General features: G+C 35.8%; 1 protein-coding gene across 7 annotated transcripts in view; it reads right to left on the bottom strand.

Moving 5' to 3' along the window:
• The window catches only part of NRCAM (neuronal cell adhesion molecule), a gene marked incomplete at its 3' end in the record, with an annotated part of 143,496 nt that overhangs the window by 34,715 nt on the left and 95,792 nt on the right, over positions 1 to 12,989 (bottom strand). For 4 of the 7 annotated variants that reach the window (XM_083860570.1, XM_083860568.1, XM_083860566.1 and 1 more), the window contains 8 exons: positions 8,535 to 8,678; positions 7,428 to 7,539; positions 6,930 to 7,096; positions 6,699 to 6,846; positions 6,027 to 6,151; positions 3,248 to 3,349; positions 192 to 389; positions 9 to 79 (listed from right to left, as the gene is read on the bottom strand). In XM_083860570.1, coding sequence (XP_083716696.1) covers positions 9 to 79; positions 192 to 389; positions 3,248 to 3,349; positions 6,027 to 6,151; positions 6,699 to 6,846; positions 6,930 to 7,096; positions 7,428 to 7,539; positions 8,535 to 8,678 — 1,067 coding nt within the window. Of the gene's footprint in view, positions 1 to 8; positions 80 to 191; positions 390 to 3,247; positions 3,350 to 4,736; positions 4,767 to 6,026; positions 6,152 to 6,698; positions 6,847 to 6,929; positions 7,097 to 7,427; positions 7,540 to 8,534; positions 8,679 to 12,989 lie in introns of all 7 variants that reach the window. The other 3 variants (XM_083860569.1, XM_083860567.1, XM_083860565.1) reach the window with 1 other exon arrangement.

Here is a 12,989-nt window from a genome sequence, read left to right on the forward strand (position 1 = left end):
CATCTTACCTCCCATGTTATTACCAAATTATCAGGTTCTGAGCCTATCCCCTGTACATTAGCAGGATTTTCATCAGGGCCTAAAAATAAAATAATTACATGTGAACAAGAATGGCTGCTGTGAGATTCCAAACAAATTCAATGCTCTTCATAGCAGGAATCAATTACTGGTAAGTGGGAATAATTATTTACTTGCAGATTTTGTCAGGTACTGCTCAGATGGTTCACTTGGCTGACTTCTGCCAATCTTATTGACAGCTATCACACGGAAGGAGTAGTTGACATATGGAGACAACTTCAACTGCACCGTTGTCTGAGTGCCAGGCACTTCCGTCTGGTAATGCCACACTCCTGGGTCATGCAGTGCATCTTCATATTCAATCACAAAGTCTGCAAGCAGGAATTAAATCCAACTTTATGTCAAAATTTGAAACAGCTTCCCAGACAAGTATAGGCATTTCTGAACAAGCTAGCCAGAAGGGATTGCTCCAACCAATGCTTCCAAAAATCATGGAACTTGACATGTAAATACATAAACCACAACACAAATCTATAATGTGCATATCTAAAGTAGAAATATAGGTGAAATATAATCAATAAACCCTTACTTTTATCCTTTGTCACTGTCATTAATACAACCATCCTACAGGTAATACATTACCATGAGAGCTCTCTCTCAAGTACTAGATTTTAATTTAATGGCAGCCCTTGAACTATCACAGCAAGGAAGTGGAATTTGACTGCCAAATACATTGTTCTTAGTTGTATCAAGCAGACAGCATGCAATATCTGTATAAATTTAAAACTCCCTGAATATTCCATTTTCCCCAGTGAAACTGGCATAATGAAAATCTATTTAAAGTCAAGAACCTATACTTGAGGAAGGTTTTTGAGAGTATTTTTCATTATCTTCAAATTAAATCAGGGAATGTATGTTCAGAAACTAAATTTCTTGAGAGTTCTCTGTGTGAACATAATGATGATTACTGTCAAGATGCTACAAGGTATATAACCTCAGGGATAAATGTGTTTGTAGAATTCCAAAAAGAAATCATATTCATTATGAAAGACAAAAGGATTTTTTTTTTTACAGATGTAAAACAGACAAAAAAACCTTGCTGTAAGATACAAGATATCAATTCTGAAAGAATTAAGAGAAATTTTTGGACAAAATAAATAAATGGGAGAAGAATGTATAGTCTGAGTACCTTCCACAGAAGCTTGAGCATCAAATATTTGTGTGTTGTGTAAGAAGAATTTTCCTCTATCTCATGTATAGGTGGAGACAGAATATGACTCAAGGTTCATCCTGTTTTCACTATTATAAAAATTCTGAGTGGCATCTAGAAGTTTCTCTTAGAAGAATACTTACAGCACGACATAGAAAAAACGCACAACAATTTGAGGAGCAAGATGTAAAAGAGGGAAGTAGTACTAATCATAACCTTTTGGACTTAAGGCTGGCAGATTTCCTTCTGACCTAAATAGTAAGAGGAAGAGGGAGAATTGACCCCAAATTACTGTCTGAGTTACTGCTGCTGTTGTGTGCTCAGTGATACAGGTCTTGGGATAGGATGTCTTCTGGATAAATCTTTGCTGAAAAGATGAGAATATTCCATGCCAAAAAGGTTTTCAGTACTGCTTTTATCTTCCTTGGTCACTAGCCTTCTGCCTGCAGCTCTAGTAGAATAATTTATAGGCAACTTCAAGGAAAAAAACTATCTGAGCTTTCATAGAGATTCGAGTATGTTAGTCATATTGTGCAAACAGATCACTCCCAATGAAGTGCAATCATTGAATCTTCATCTGCACTTTGAAGTGATAGCAGCAGCAAAAGAAATAGGCTTAGGAGTAAATGCCTTATTTTGCAGCCTCTAAAAAGAAAATGCAATATAAATTGTATTATAATTAAATTGAGTGTTGTTTAATTAGAAGGGTTCTGTTTCCAATATAAGAGTGCAAGCAGTACCTTGCTCTAGAAAAACCTACAAGAGAAAACACTGCCTAGTATTAACTTTTTTGGAACAGTGTGATCTCACTGCTACAGAAGGACAACACTTGTGTCTTCTGGCATAGAAAAAATGAGAATACTAATAAAATTATTATATGAATAAACCACTATTCAACTGTGTTTTTTAAATTTACATTTATCTTCTATATATTCTATTTTTAAGATAGATTACTAGTTGATACAGATTGGAGATGCTTGAGACTGTAAAATTTCAGAAAAATCACTTAGTTTTTCATTTGACAACAGTCAAAAGCTTTGCTATGTTCAGAAACTTGTGATATTCTGGTTTTTTACAAATCTTCCTTTCCAGATACCTGATCTTTATGGTTTGTTTTCAGTGTTGACACCAACTAGCATCAAAGCCTGGAGAGCAACACCCAGTAAGTCAGTCTAACTAATTAATTCCAAACATAACATGCACACTGGTCTTGGCAACTTGTGGCAGCTATTATCTAAAAACACAATGCATAAATAATTAATAATTAAATGATTGAATTAAGTTGTTCATAGGGAAAAAGTAAAGCTAAAAAGTCTTTCTGATCCCATGATTTTTTCTGAGAACAAACATTAATATTTTTGTTCCTTGCTCCTGAATTCACCCTCTATCCTCTCTCCTCAATATAAGCAAGAGTCTTACATGTTTTACTGGGAAGAATAACAGCATTTAAGATCAATTTACGTCTCAAAATTTTATAGAAATTTAATTGTTTAGTTTTATGGATATGGTTTATTCTTTTAACTGTCTGGACTAGAAAAAAAAAAAACAACAACATAAAAACTATCTACCTTATATTTTCATGATGAATAAAGTTCTGCACCAGTAGTAATGGTACTGATGCAATTTCAAATTCATAGAATTCCAAAAGAGTAAATGCAAGATGTTAGTAGCTCTCTCCTTCAGAGGCATACTAGCAATGAACAAGTCTGCTCTCTACATATTCATAAAACTGGACGTTGTCAGACAGACCTCATATCGGTATATATAACTTCTACTTTATCTAGCACAAGTTTTTGAATAAAAAAGCCCAGCTCTTCTGGGCAGTAAATCAGTCTTCCTGCTTGGCTGTACAATGGTTTTTAAGGGTATGTTATAAATAACATAATAAATGCCAGTTGTAGAGAACTTCATTTACCATTTTCCTATGCTATACCCAAAATTTATTCCAGAAATATCTGGAATTTGAGAAGAGTTAGAACAATGCTTTCAATGTAGTGTCGTAGATACAAACAAACATACTTGTAATGGGACTGTTGTTTTCATCTCCTGGTATCCATGAGAGTTCAATGCTTCTTTCTAGCTGACCTGTCAATTCCAAGTCAAAGGGTGGATTTGGCCGAGCTGTAAATCAAATGAACACAAAGTAAGTAACCACACCAGACTATGTAGCTTTATATTTGAAAAAATACCCTTACATTCCAACCAAAGGATTCCACAAATACAGCAGGGTAGATCTACTCACTTATGTAAGCATGACTTAAAGACCAATAGCATGCAATTGTTACAAAACAGACAAAAATGGAGAACTGATGTAACCTGGGAATTTCTACACATTAATAAGAATCGGTATTTATTTTTATCTGTGTCTGAGTGCACTGTGATATAAAAATGTGATGAGGTGCACGAAATTATAAAAATGCCATGTTTATTTAGTTTATCTTTGAATGATTATGGGTGGTTATCACTTGTAACAGACATAACTCATACAATATGGAAAATAAACAAGTATTCACATCAAAGAAGCTTTTCTAGAACCATTGCAAATATTTTTATGTGACTTCAAAACAAGTATACTTCAAATAGAAACTAATTGCAAGTTACTAAATTATTTAATTTTCCCTGTTCTTTTAAAAAGGCTCAGAAATACCATGCAAGCTGTTATTATACATCCTTATAATGCATAATGATGTAATTGTCTGTTCCAAATTCACGAAGGTAATTTATTATATGATTTGTTACACAAAAATCATGACTAATAAGTAGGTTCATGTAAGAATACATAAGCATTTTAACTGAATCTTTTCACTGATAGGATTTATATAAAAGTGATTAAAACCCTTATACTTAAAAATGTTTTAGCTTATTATATTGCACTTGAACCCCCAAATTCAGAAAACATGCTACCAAATTAAAGAGCAGCAAATTTAAGACTGTGCCTAATGGTTTGTTTGGGGTTTTTTAGTTTAAACTTTAATTTTAAAATGTTGGTGATTTTAACAATTATAAGTCAAACTGGTCAGTATGGTCATATTCATCTTATGAGTGGAGTAAAATGAAGATAAACTATGAAATAAAAAAGAGCAGGCCTACAAAGCTGCAGAACCAATGTTAACATACAAAATAATTTGGTTGGTGCAACATTTTTAATAGTGAATTGCCTTTTACCAAAGAGCTGGACTTACATTTTAGATAATTCATTTATCATATAACTCATTTGTATTACAGTGTGGTCTCTGAGAAAAACATTGCCATACTATACCCAATTTTAATTAAAAATAATTTACCTCTGAAAATCATTTATTCCCTAAATATAAAGCAGCCTACACTGTAACATTCCAAAGTCCACTACTCCAGTATTGAAGCAGTTGGCAAAATGGGATGAAACCACACAGACAAAAACACAGACACACAGAGGAAAAGGGGAAAAAAAGAGGCAAAAAAATTGGAACAGGCAAATGAGAAATATATCTGCCTGATGATGTAGAAAGAGAACTTTGTTTTAGTTTACCGTAAATGATAGCTGGTGTTGGGGGAGCAGCTGAAAAGAACATTAATATAAAGGATTTAATCAGTTAGTAGCCAAAGAAACAGAACACTGTAGGTAGTTAAAGACTATAGTTATTAGAGACAAAGAAAAGTTAACTTGTATAGATTAAATGGTTAATTTAAAAAAATACATGATAGTTTTTCACTGAAGAGCTAAAAACGTATTATTGAATACTCATTTTTTAAAATAAGGATAGTTCAAGAAAATAAATAAAGTAAGCAATCTTATAAAAACCTCTAAATAAGTACTATTTTTTTGGCTTAGATCATTCCTGAATAGGCATAAGATCACAGCAGAATTTTAAAACACAAACATACTTGACTTTGAGTCTCAAACAGAACTCATGTAAGAATCATCCAGGACATTTACTTAAAACTTTCTTACAAATTGGAGAAGGGGCAAAGTAATATACTTGGCAAGAATCTGCAATAATAAAAACTTAACAGAGAACTAAACTACAAATACAATCCATGAGAAGTCATACGACCAAGTATGCTCAGTCTTTCTGCAGCGTAATTTAGTTGTCTAAGAGATTCCTCAGATAACATTCTCCCAGCAGAACAAAGACCTGTTGGAAGGAGTCCAGAGGAAGGCCACTAAGGAGACCACAGAGCTGGAGCACCTCTTCTCTGAATACAGGCTGAGACAGTTGGGGCTGTTCAGCCCAAAGAAGAGAAGGCTGTGGGGACACTTAGAGCAGCCTCTCAGCACCTAAATAAGCTACAAGAGAGCTGGAGAGAGACTTTTTACAAGGGCATGTAGTGGTAAGACAAGGAGGAATGGCTTCAGCTGAAGCACAGGCATTTATTCTATGTATTAGGAAGACATCTTTTATAGTGAGGCACTGGAACAGGTTGCCCAGAGAGATTGTGTGGAAGGTGTCCCTAACCAGGTGTCCTGGTTAGAACTAGATGACCATTAAGGTACCTTCCAACCCAAACCATTCTGTAATTCTACCATGTTTATGTTCAAATACCCTACAAAATTTAGTTTCCTGTAGTAGCTCAGATGTGGTCAAAATAAAAAGCTATACAGCATGAATCTGTCCTGTAGCTCCTCAGTCATTTCATAAGTAGCTGATTCAAATGCAAACTGTAAGGTGACACTACACTTTTTAAAAGCTAAAACACATTGACATATAGGTGGCATTTCCTTTATCCTGTCCTAAAAACCAAAACTATATTTGTGCTTTTCACTTTAAATCTAAGGCTGTTTTTATACTTAAGAGTAGAATTTTAAGGGTATTCTTACCAACAACAGTAAGCACAGCACTTGCTGAAACACTGTCCAGAGTAGTATTAACTATGCAAGTGTATGTTCCATCATCTTTATCACTTACATTCATAATGGTCAAGTTGTCTTTACCAACTAGATACCTGTAAATACAATAGATTCAGCCACTGATTTTTCCATAATTGGCACTGTTAAAAGAAACTTGCATAAACATCATCAAATCCCATATACTTGTGCATACCTAAAAAGCCATGTTTACCCAAGTTAAGCTATGGAGTTTTTTTTCTTCATTGCTCTTGACCATCTTCCTAGAGTAACTGTTTATTCAAATGTGCTTTTCTTTCCAAATATATTCAAACAAATGTTAAATATATGGGATCTACAGCAAAACAGTTTTCTGTTATCTGTTTGGCTTGTTATGTCAATTACCTTTACCATACACTTAATCTGTAAGGTCAGTGCGCATAGTTTGTATAAATGCTTACATCTCATTTTATTTTTAATTCTATCTTAATATTTTCATCACACTAGGTAAGTCTTTTAGTCACCAAATATTGGATAGCCATGATGTTTAGCTGTCTTCTTTGGAAAATGTCAATAGGTCAATATGTTCCTTTCAAAGATCAGGAAAAAGGAGCAGACAAAAGGATCTAGAAAATTAAAAATAAAGGAAAACTATATGGTCCTTACCTTTCATCATCTGGCAGTTCATCATTGTCCTTCAACCATGTAACTGTTGGTAGTAAGGTAGAATCATGTTTTATTATACACTCAAAAGAAACCTGGCCATATCTCTGAATCACTTTGTATTCTGGTTGTTTAATGATCATTGTTGGATCTGAAATTTAAAATTAAAATTAGATATTCAGAAAGTCTGAAATTCTGTACTAATCAGTGATGAAAGAATGACTAATTTCTTACCTTTAATTTCCAACTGCACCTCATTTTGTATCTTTCCTAATTCGTTCCTTGCTACACATGTGTATGTACCAGCACTATTCTTCTGAGCCACTGGAATTTCCAAGGTTCCGTTATCATGGAAAACATACTCATTTCCACGCAAGATGCTACCTTTCACTCCCTTAAACCTTTATATAAGAAGTAATATCATTAGCCAGCATCACAGTTAAATTCTGTATGGCATTTTTATCAATAAAATACAAACCTAGGCCTGCCACATTAGAAAATAGAGACAGAAGCACTCAAAGAGATTTAAACTTGACTCTGTAGGTGTAACTTTACTGCTGGTAAGTTTAAGTACATGCAATATTGTGTTAGAGGATTGTAAACACCACATATTTTAAAATACATTATTTAAAAATTGTAAATAGAGTTTAAAAAGTTTTTAAGCTTTTAAGTGTTTGTTTCCATAGATATAACTGGCTCATCTTCTGTAACATAAGCACAGCTAGAGCTTACCATTCAATTTCAGGCTTAGGTGACCCAAAATAAGCACAATCTAGCAATGCAGGACTGTCTGCGATGACTTGATACAATTTATTAGCAGGAGTTAGAATTCTTGGTGGCTCAGCTGAAATGACAAAGAGATCTGCATCTAGTTACAAAGTTCCAAATAGTAAATATATAGTAAAAAGTATAGTTACAAATACAAAAGACAAAGACATCAACAATGGCCTAAAGAATTACATATAAACATTTTTCTCTGAGATTATTTCAGGTCTCAGTCTGGGTTCAAATACATTCTACTGGTACTAGCCTGAGGAAAAATTAATACAGGGAAATTATCTTGTGAAAAACAACTGTTTCTTGCCTATTTACAGGCAATAGTGATGAGCACCAAAGGCAATAATTTCAATTGGAAAATTTAAATCAGTATGTACTTCAAGAAGATAATCTCCTGAGTGCAGACCAAACTATCTAATTCCAAACAAACCTGCAGGCAGAAAGAAGCTAAGCTGCTTTTTTTGGTCTAACCCCTACATTTTCTTTCTTTTAAATGACAGTGTCAATCACACATCTGCCAGTTCCTGCAGGAGAATCACTAGAGGCCATTCTGCCTAGGATTTTGATACTAGCTTTGTTAAATTCAGTGAGAAGAATTAGAGGGGCCACAACATTTTGTAATGAGAAACACATTCCAGGGAAGCCTTAGAGATAAATGCGTAATTATGTTCCCTTACAACAAACAGCAACATGGAGATAATCTATTCCACTAATCCAAAACATCTAGACTCAATGAAACTGTATTCAAACGTACTAACTTAAGGAATACTAATTCTTGCCTTCTTTGTCGGGCTTCTGTTTGACTGACTAACATAAACAAAAAACAAAACAAAACAAAACAAAAGTGATAAAATTTCTTCCAAGTTTTCCCAACTTTCACACCTGTCCTTCTCACATTGGAACAGTGAAAGTGAAATTCAGGAATATCCTAGAAAAAACAAGGGGCCAGGAAATAGATCAATTCCAATGAAGACTTCAAGCAAGGCTTGAGCAGAGTCTGTGTGTTAGCAGGAGACAACTAAACACCCAAGAAAATAGAAAAATATAAAATCTGTTTCTTACCCAGAACATTCACAAATGCATTTGCTAGCAAGTACCCATATTCATTAGAAGCATTGCACTGATAGACGGCACTTGACCTTTCTTGCACGTGTGAGAAAATAATGGTGTCACCATCCACCTTTCTGCTAGGATCTTCTGGGGCAACTGTTGGTGTAAAGAAGAAGAGTTATTGCTTTTCCTAAACTGCTATTGGATTGCAAGTTTCATACTTTTGAAAAGAAGGAAGAATCTGAAAGACCAATATACCCTTTAGGGTTTGTTTGTTTTTTTTTTCTCCCTGGGTGACTGATCACTGGTAAAAATTTTAATTTTAATACAGTTTAAAAAGTTCTACTAATTCTACAGGTATTAATTCAGGATGGTAGAGTTCCCGTTTTTGGAGAGGTTTTTTTGGTTTTTTTTCTAAGGAAGTGAAGCTGAGATAGTATTTTTCATGCAATACAGAAGAAAAATACCAATATAATAAGATCCAGGCAAATACAGTCAATATCTAGAAAAATACAGAAATATTTCTGAATGTCCAAAGAAAATCTTGATAAAATGACATAGTCCTCTGTGACTTTAGATTTTTGAATCCATTGTTATACTATAATTTTCCTAATACAAATAAAAGTCATATTTAGTTGAAAATGATCTCAGAGTAAAGAATAAGCATTCCTTCACACAAAATCAAGAAACAATCTTCACAAGAGGAGAGTTAGCAATTCAGTAGGTGGCACTCTTTCCCTTATGTAAGAATTATACAATGCCATTTCCTTGACTGTTCTGGAAGGGCCTGAGCTGTCAAACAGCTTCTGCATCACAGAAGCACCCAGGACATAACTGAAAATAAAATTCTAAGAAAGTACTGAAGAAGAATAATAGCTGTCAGTTCTGATTCAACTGGATGGCGTTAGAGAAGTATAATGAAGAAAAAACTTAACACTACACTGCATAAAAATGCATAATTTATAGTTTAATATTTTATGAACATATTAAATAATACCAGAAACATTATTATTGTATTAAAAGCACATATTAATAATGAAAATCAATGGTAAAATTACTGATCTACTAATATGAAAAATAGATGTATTTATACATAAATAAATGCATCCTAGTTTGGCTACATCATCAAAATTGACACCCTTATTGAAGCTTGAAAAAGTATATTTGTGGAACACATTCTCAAATAAGGAAATTCCTATTTCAACTCATAAAAAGATCAATCAACTAAATTAGCATCAATTTTCTGTGACAGGAATATTTTCATTCAGACAATGCCATAGTTCTCATCTGTAAAGAAAATAAAGACATTTCTCCTCCATTTTCTTAAAGTATCTATTACTGAATTCTTCATAAAAGTAACCAGATGAAGAAGACCACAGTTCTGTGCTTCTCCTTAAGGGTATTTCCAGCTTGGATGAAATCTAAGGCCGTTTTTCATGTAAACACCTCAATTTCCAAACAGCTGCCTCAAGAACAGATTTCAATTTCTGTTTTTTCTGGTCTTCCATCACTCTGAGTTCAAATCAACACCACAAATTCAAAAATTTCAGGAAAGAAGAAAAAAGTACTACTGAGATTTTAAATCCTTATTCTCTGGACTTCTGGATTGCTGGGACGTATTTTTCTCTCTTTTGCTTTACTTTCAATTGTGTTCTCTGTTTCACATTGCTTCCTTTTCTATGTAAATGTCATTTTCATTAAAAGATTCATGGGCTGAAAATAGCCGGAGCAGGTGAGTAGCCCAGCAGGCAGGCCAGTCAGCAGCGGGAAGCGGTCTGTTTCTGCATACAAATCACAGTTAAACAGAAGACAGGCCCAACTGCTCTCCCATGAGGAAGAACTGCCCACAGCAATTCCAAGCAGAGCTGCTTCCAGCCCTGACCTGTGGGCTTCCCTCCACTCATGCCTTCTGAATCCTGCAGCACTTTCTGCACCCAGGTGGGTTTTTAGTGGGTGCACAGACTCACACACACTTCAACCACATAATCCCTTACAGGATGATGGTAGGGCCCCTCCTAAGAGATGGAAGCAGGTAGTTCAATCCTCTATGACTGAAGGAACTGCATTGTAAAAGAATGATCTAACCACTACATTACAGTATAAAAGGAGGGGCAGCATCTTCCCTTCCCACTGTGGTACTGAAGGAAAAAAGGAGGTATCCCCTTTTGGCTGTCTGAAGGAAAGGAGGTAGGTGCCTCTTCTCTGAAAAGGACTTCAAGCTGGGGTCCCAAGAGAAAAGAAGACAGCAGTGTCAGGTTAGCTGGCGCTTTCTGTTAACTGGTCTAGCCACGTGGATGCTGAAGGGCACTGATTCAAAAGCTCCCTGTTAAAACTGGCATCTATTCAACTGTTGAATACAGCTTCTTTAATGGGCTGAAGCACCCACTGCTGTACTCACAGACACAGAAACATTGAGCTTTGAGCTTGAAAGGGACTTTTGGAGGTCATCTGGTTCAACCCCCTGCTCCAGCAGCACCACTTGGATCCAGTTATCCAGAACTGTATCCAGATGGGGCAAGGATCACCTTCCTCTACCTGCTGGCTATACTTTTGTCACATGTAGCCCAGGATAAAGTTGGCCTCTTTGCAACAAGGGCACTTTGCTGGCTCATAGTCAACTTGATGTCCATCAGGATGCCCAAGTCCTGTTCTCCTAAGACACTATCCATCTGCATGGCCTCCAGCATGTACTTGTATTAAGGCTGTTCCTCCTCGAGTGCAGGACTTTGTTCCACTGATCACCCTCTCTGGGTTTGGCCATTCAGCCATTTTTCTATTCACCCCCCTGTCTGTTTATCCAGCCCCTACATCAACAGGTCCATGAGGATCTAATGGGAGACAGTGTCGAAGGCCTCACTGCAGTCCAGGCAGATATTATCCACTACTCTTGCTCTCATCTATCTGGCCAGTCATTTCATCATAGAAACATATCAAGTTGGTCACCCCTTGGTGAAGCCATGGAAACTACTCCTAAAAGTTTTCTTGTCCTTAATGTGCCTTGAAATGGTTTCCAGAATTAGCTGCTCCATCACCTTCACAGAGATAAAGGTGAGGGTGACCAGCTTGTAGTTCCCTGGTTTCTCCTTCTGGCTCTTGCTGAAGACAGGAGTAGCATTTGCTCTCTCTCCATCTTTAGGCACTTCTCTCAGTTACCACGATCAAGCAAAGATTATGGAGACTGTTCTTGACTGACATATGCCAGCTCAGTCAGCACTTGTGGCTGCATCCCATCAGGGCCCACACACTTAGGTATGTTCAGTTTGCTCCTGACCTAATCCTTTTCCACCAAGGAAAAGGTGGGTCATTCTAGTCTTCTCATTCTAGTCTTTTCCTTGGTCTTTGGGACCTGGGATTCCTGAAGGTCAGTCTTGCTAGTAAAACCTGAGGAAAAATAGCATGCAGCCCTTTCCATGTACCAGTCTATTTGATTTTTTTTTTTTTCCTGAGGTAAAGGAGTGATGGCAGGGCCACTCAAGCACTGCTTGTTTGTGTTTATGAATATTCTGGTCACATTACACAATAGCTGCCTGTGAAGAAGAAAATGCTTGTGGCACATCAGACAAAGCTGATTTTGGCACTGATAGCCAAAACAGCAAAAACCTATGTAATTCTAAAAATGAGCTTGTAAAAACAGCATAATTAATTATGAGGATTTGCTATAGGAGTTCTGCTGCTGTAACAAGACAGGTGAACATGTGCCATCTAACAGCCAACATTCGCTCCTGATAACACGGAATCTCAGCTTGTGAATGTGTTTCAGTCCTTTCTGAACAAAGACCTGATTTCACCTAATTTTTTCATCACACTGTACAATGACACAGCTTCTTGACTCTAGCCATGTTCAGCATATTCTTATACAGAGAAGGCAGGGCCTCCATCAGATACTTTTGTCATAGTTAGAGATCAGGACCCTGAATAAACTTCTGTTCATTTGAATGCATACTTCCATCTGTGTCATAAACTTCTGATAGTCTAAGCAATTAGTTTTGCTAGTATGTGTAAATAACCACTAAGGCACCATTATTACTTTATTTCTTAAAAAAAAAAAAAAGACAATGACATGTGCTCTTTGAGCAAAAGCAGTTAAAACACACCATTTGGCTTAAAACTGGAAGGGAGAAAATCTAGATTAAAAAAACATGAATAACTGAAATGTTAAATAATGTCCTCTTCCTTTTCTTACCAATCTCACTTACTCCTCAGAATATTATTTTTCTGTGATCACTGAAATCCATTTTTTCCTGAGTTTCTGATTCTGACAGTTCTATTGTCTCCAAAGGCTCAGCATTACCTGCACTAACTACAACGATCCTTTGACTATTTTGTTCAGAACTGAAAAAAACCTGATTATCAAAGGTCTTTTCATCTGCTGAAGTTCCTAGACCAGATGCAAAGTTCCAACACAATGACAGCAGAAGCAGTCAGAAAAGATCTTCCCAAGCAGTCTTCTCTGCAAGACTGAAATAC

Source organism: Zosterops lateralis, assembly GCF_965231275.1.
Source record: "Zosterops lateralis genome assembly, chromosome: 4".
In the NCBI taxonomy this organism is placed as follows: domain Eukaryota; kingdom Metazoa; phylum Chordata; class Aves; order Passeriformes; family Zosteropidae; genus Zosterops; species Zosterops lateralis.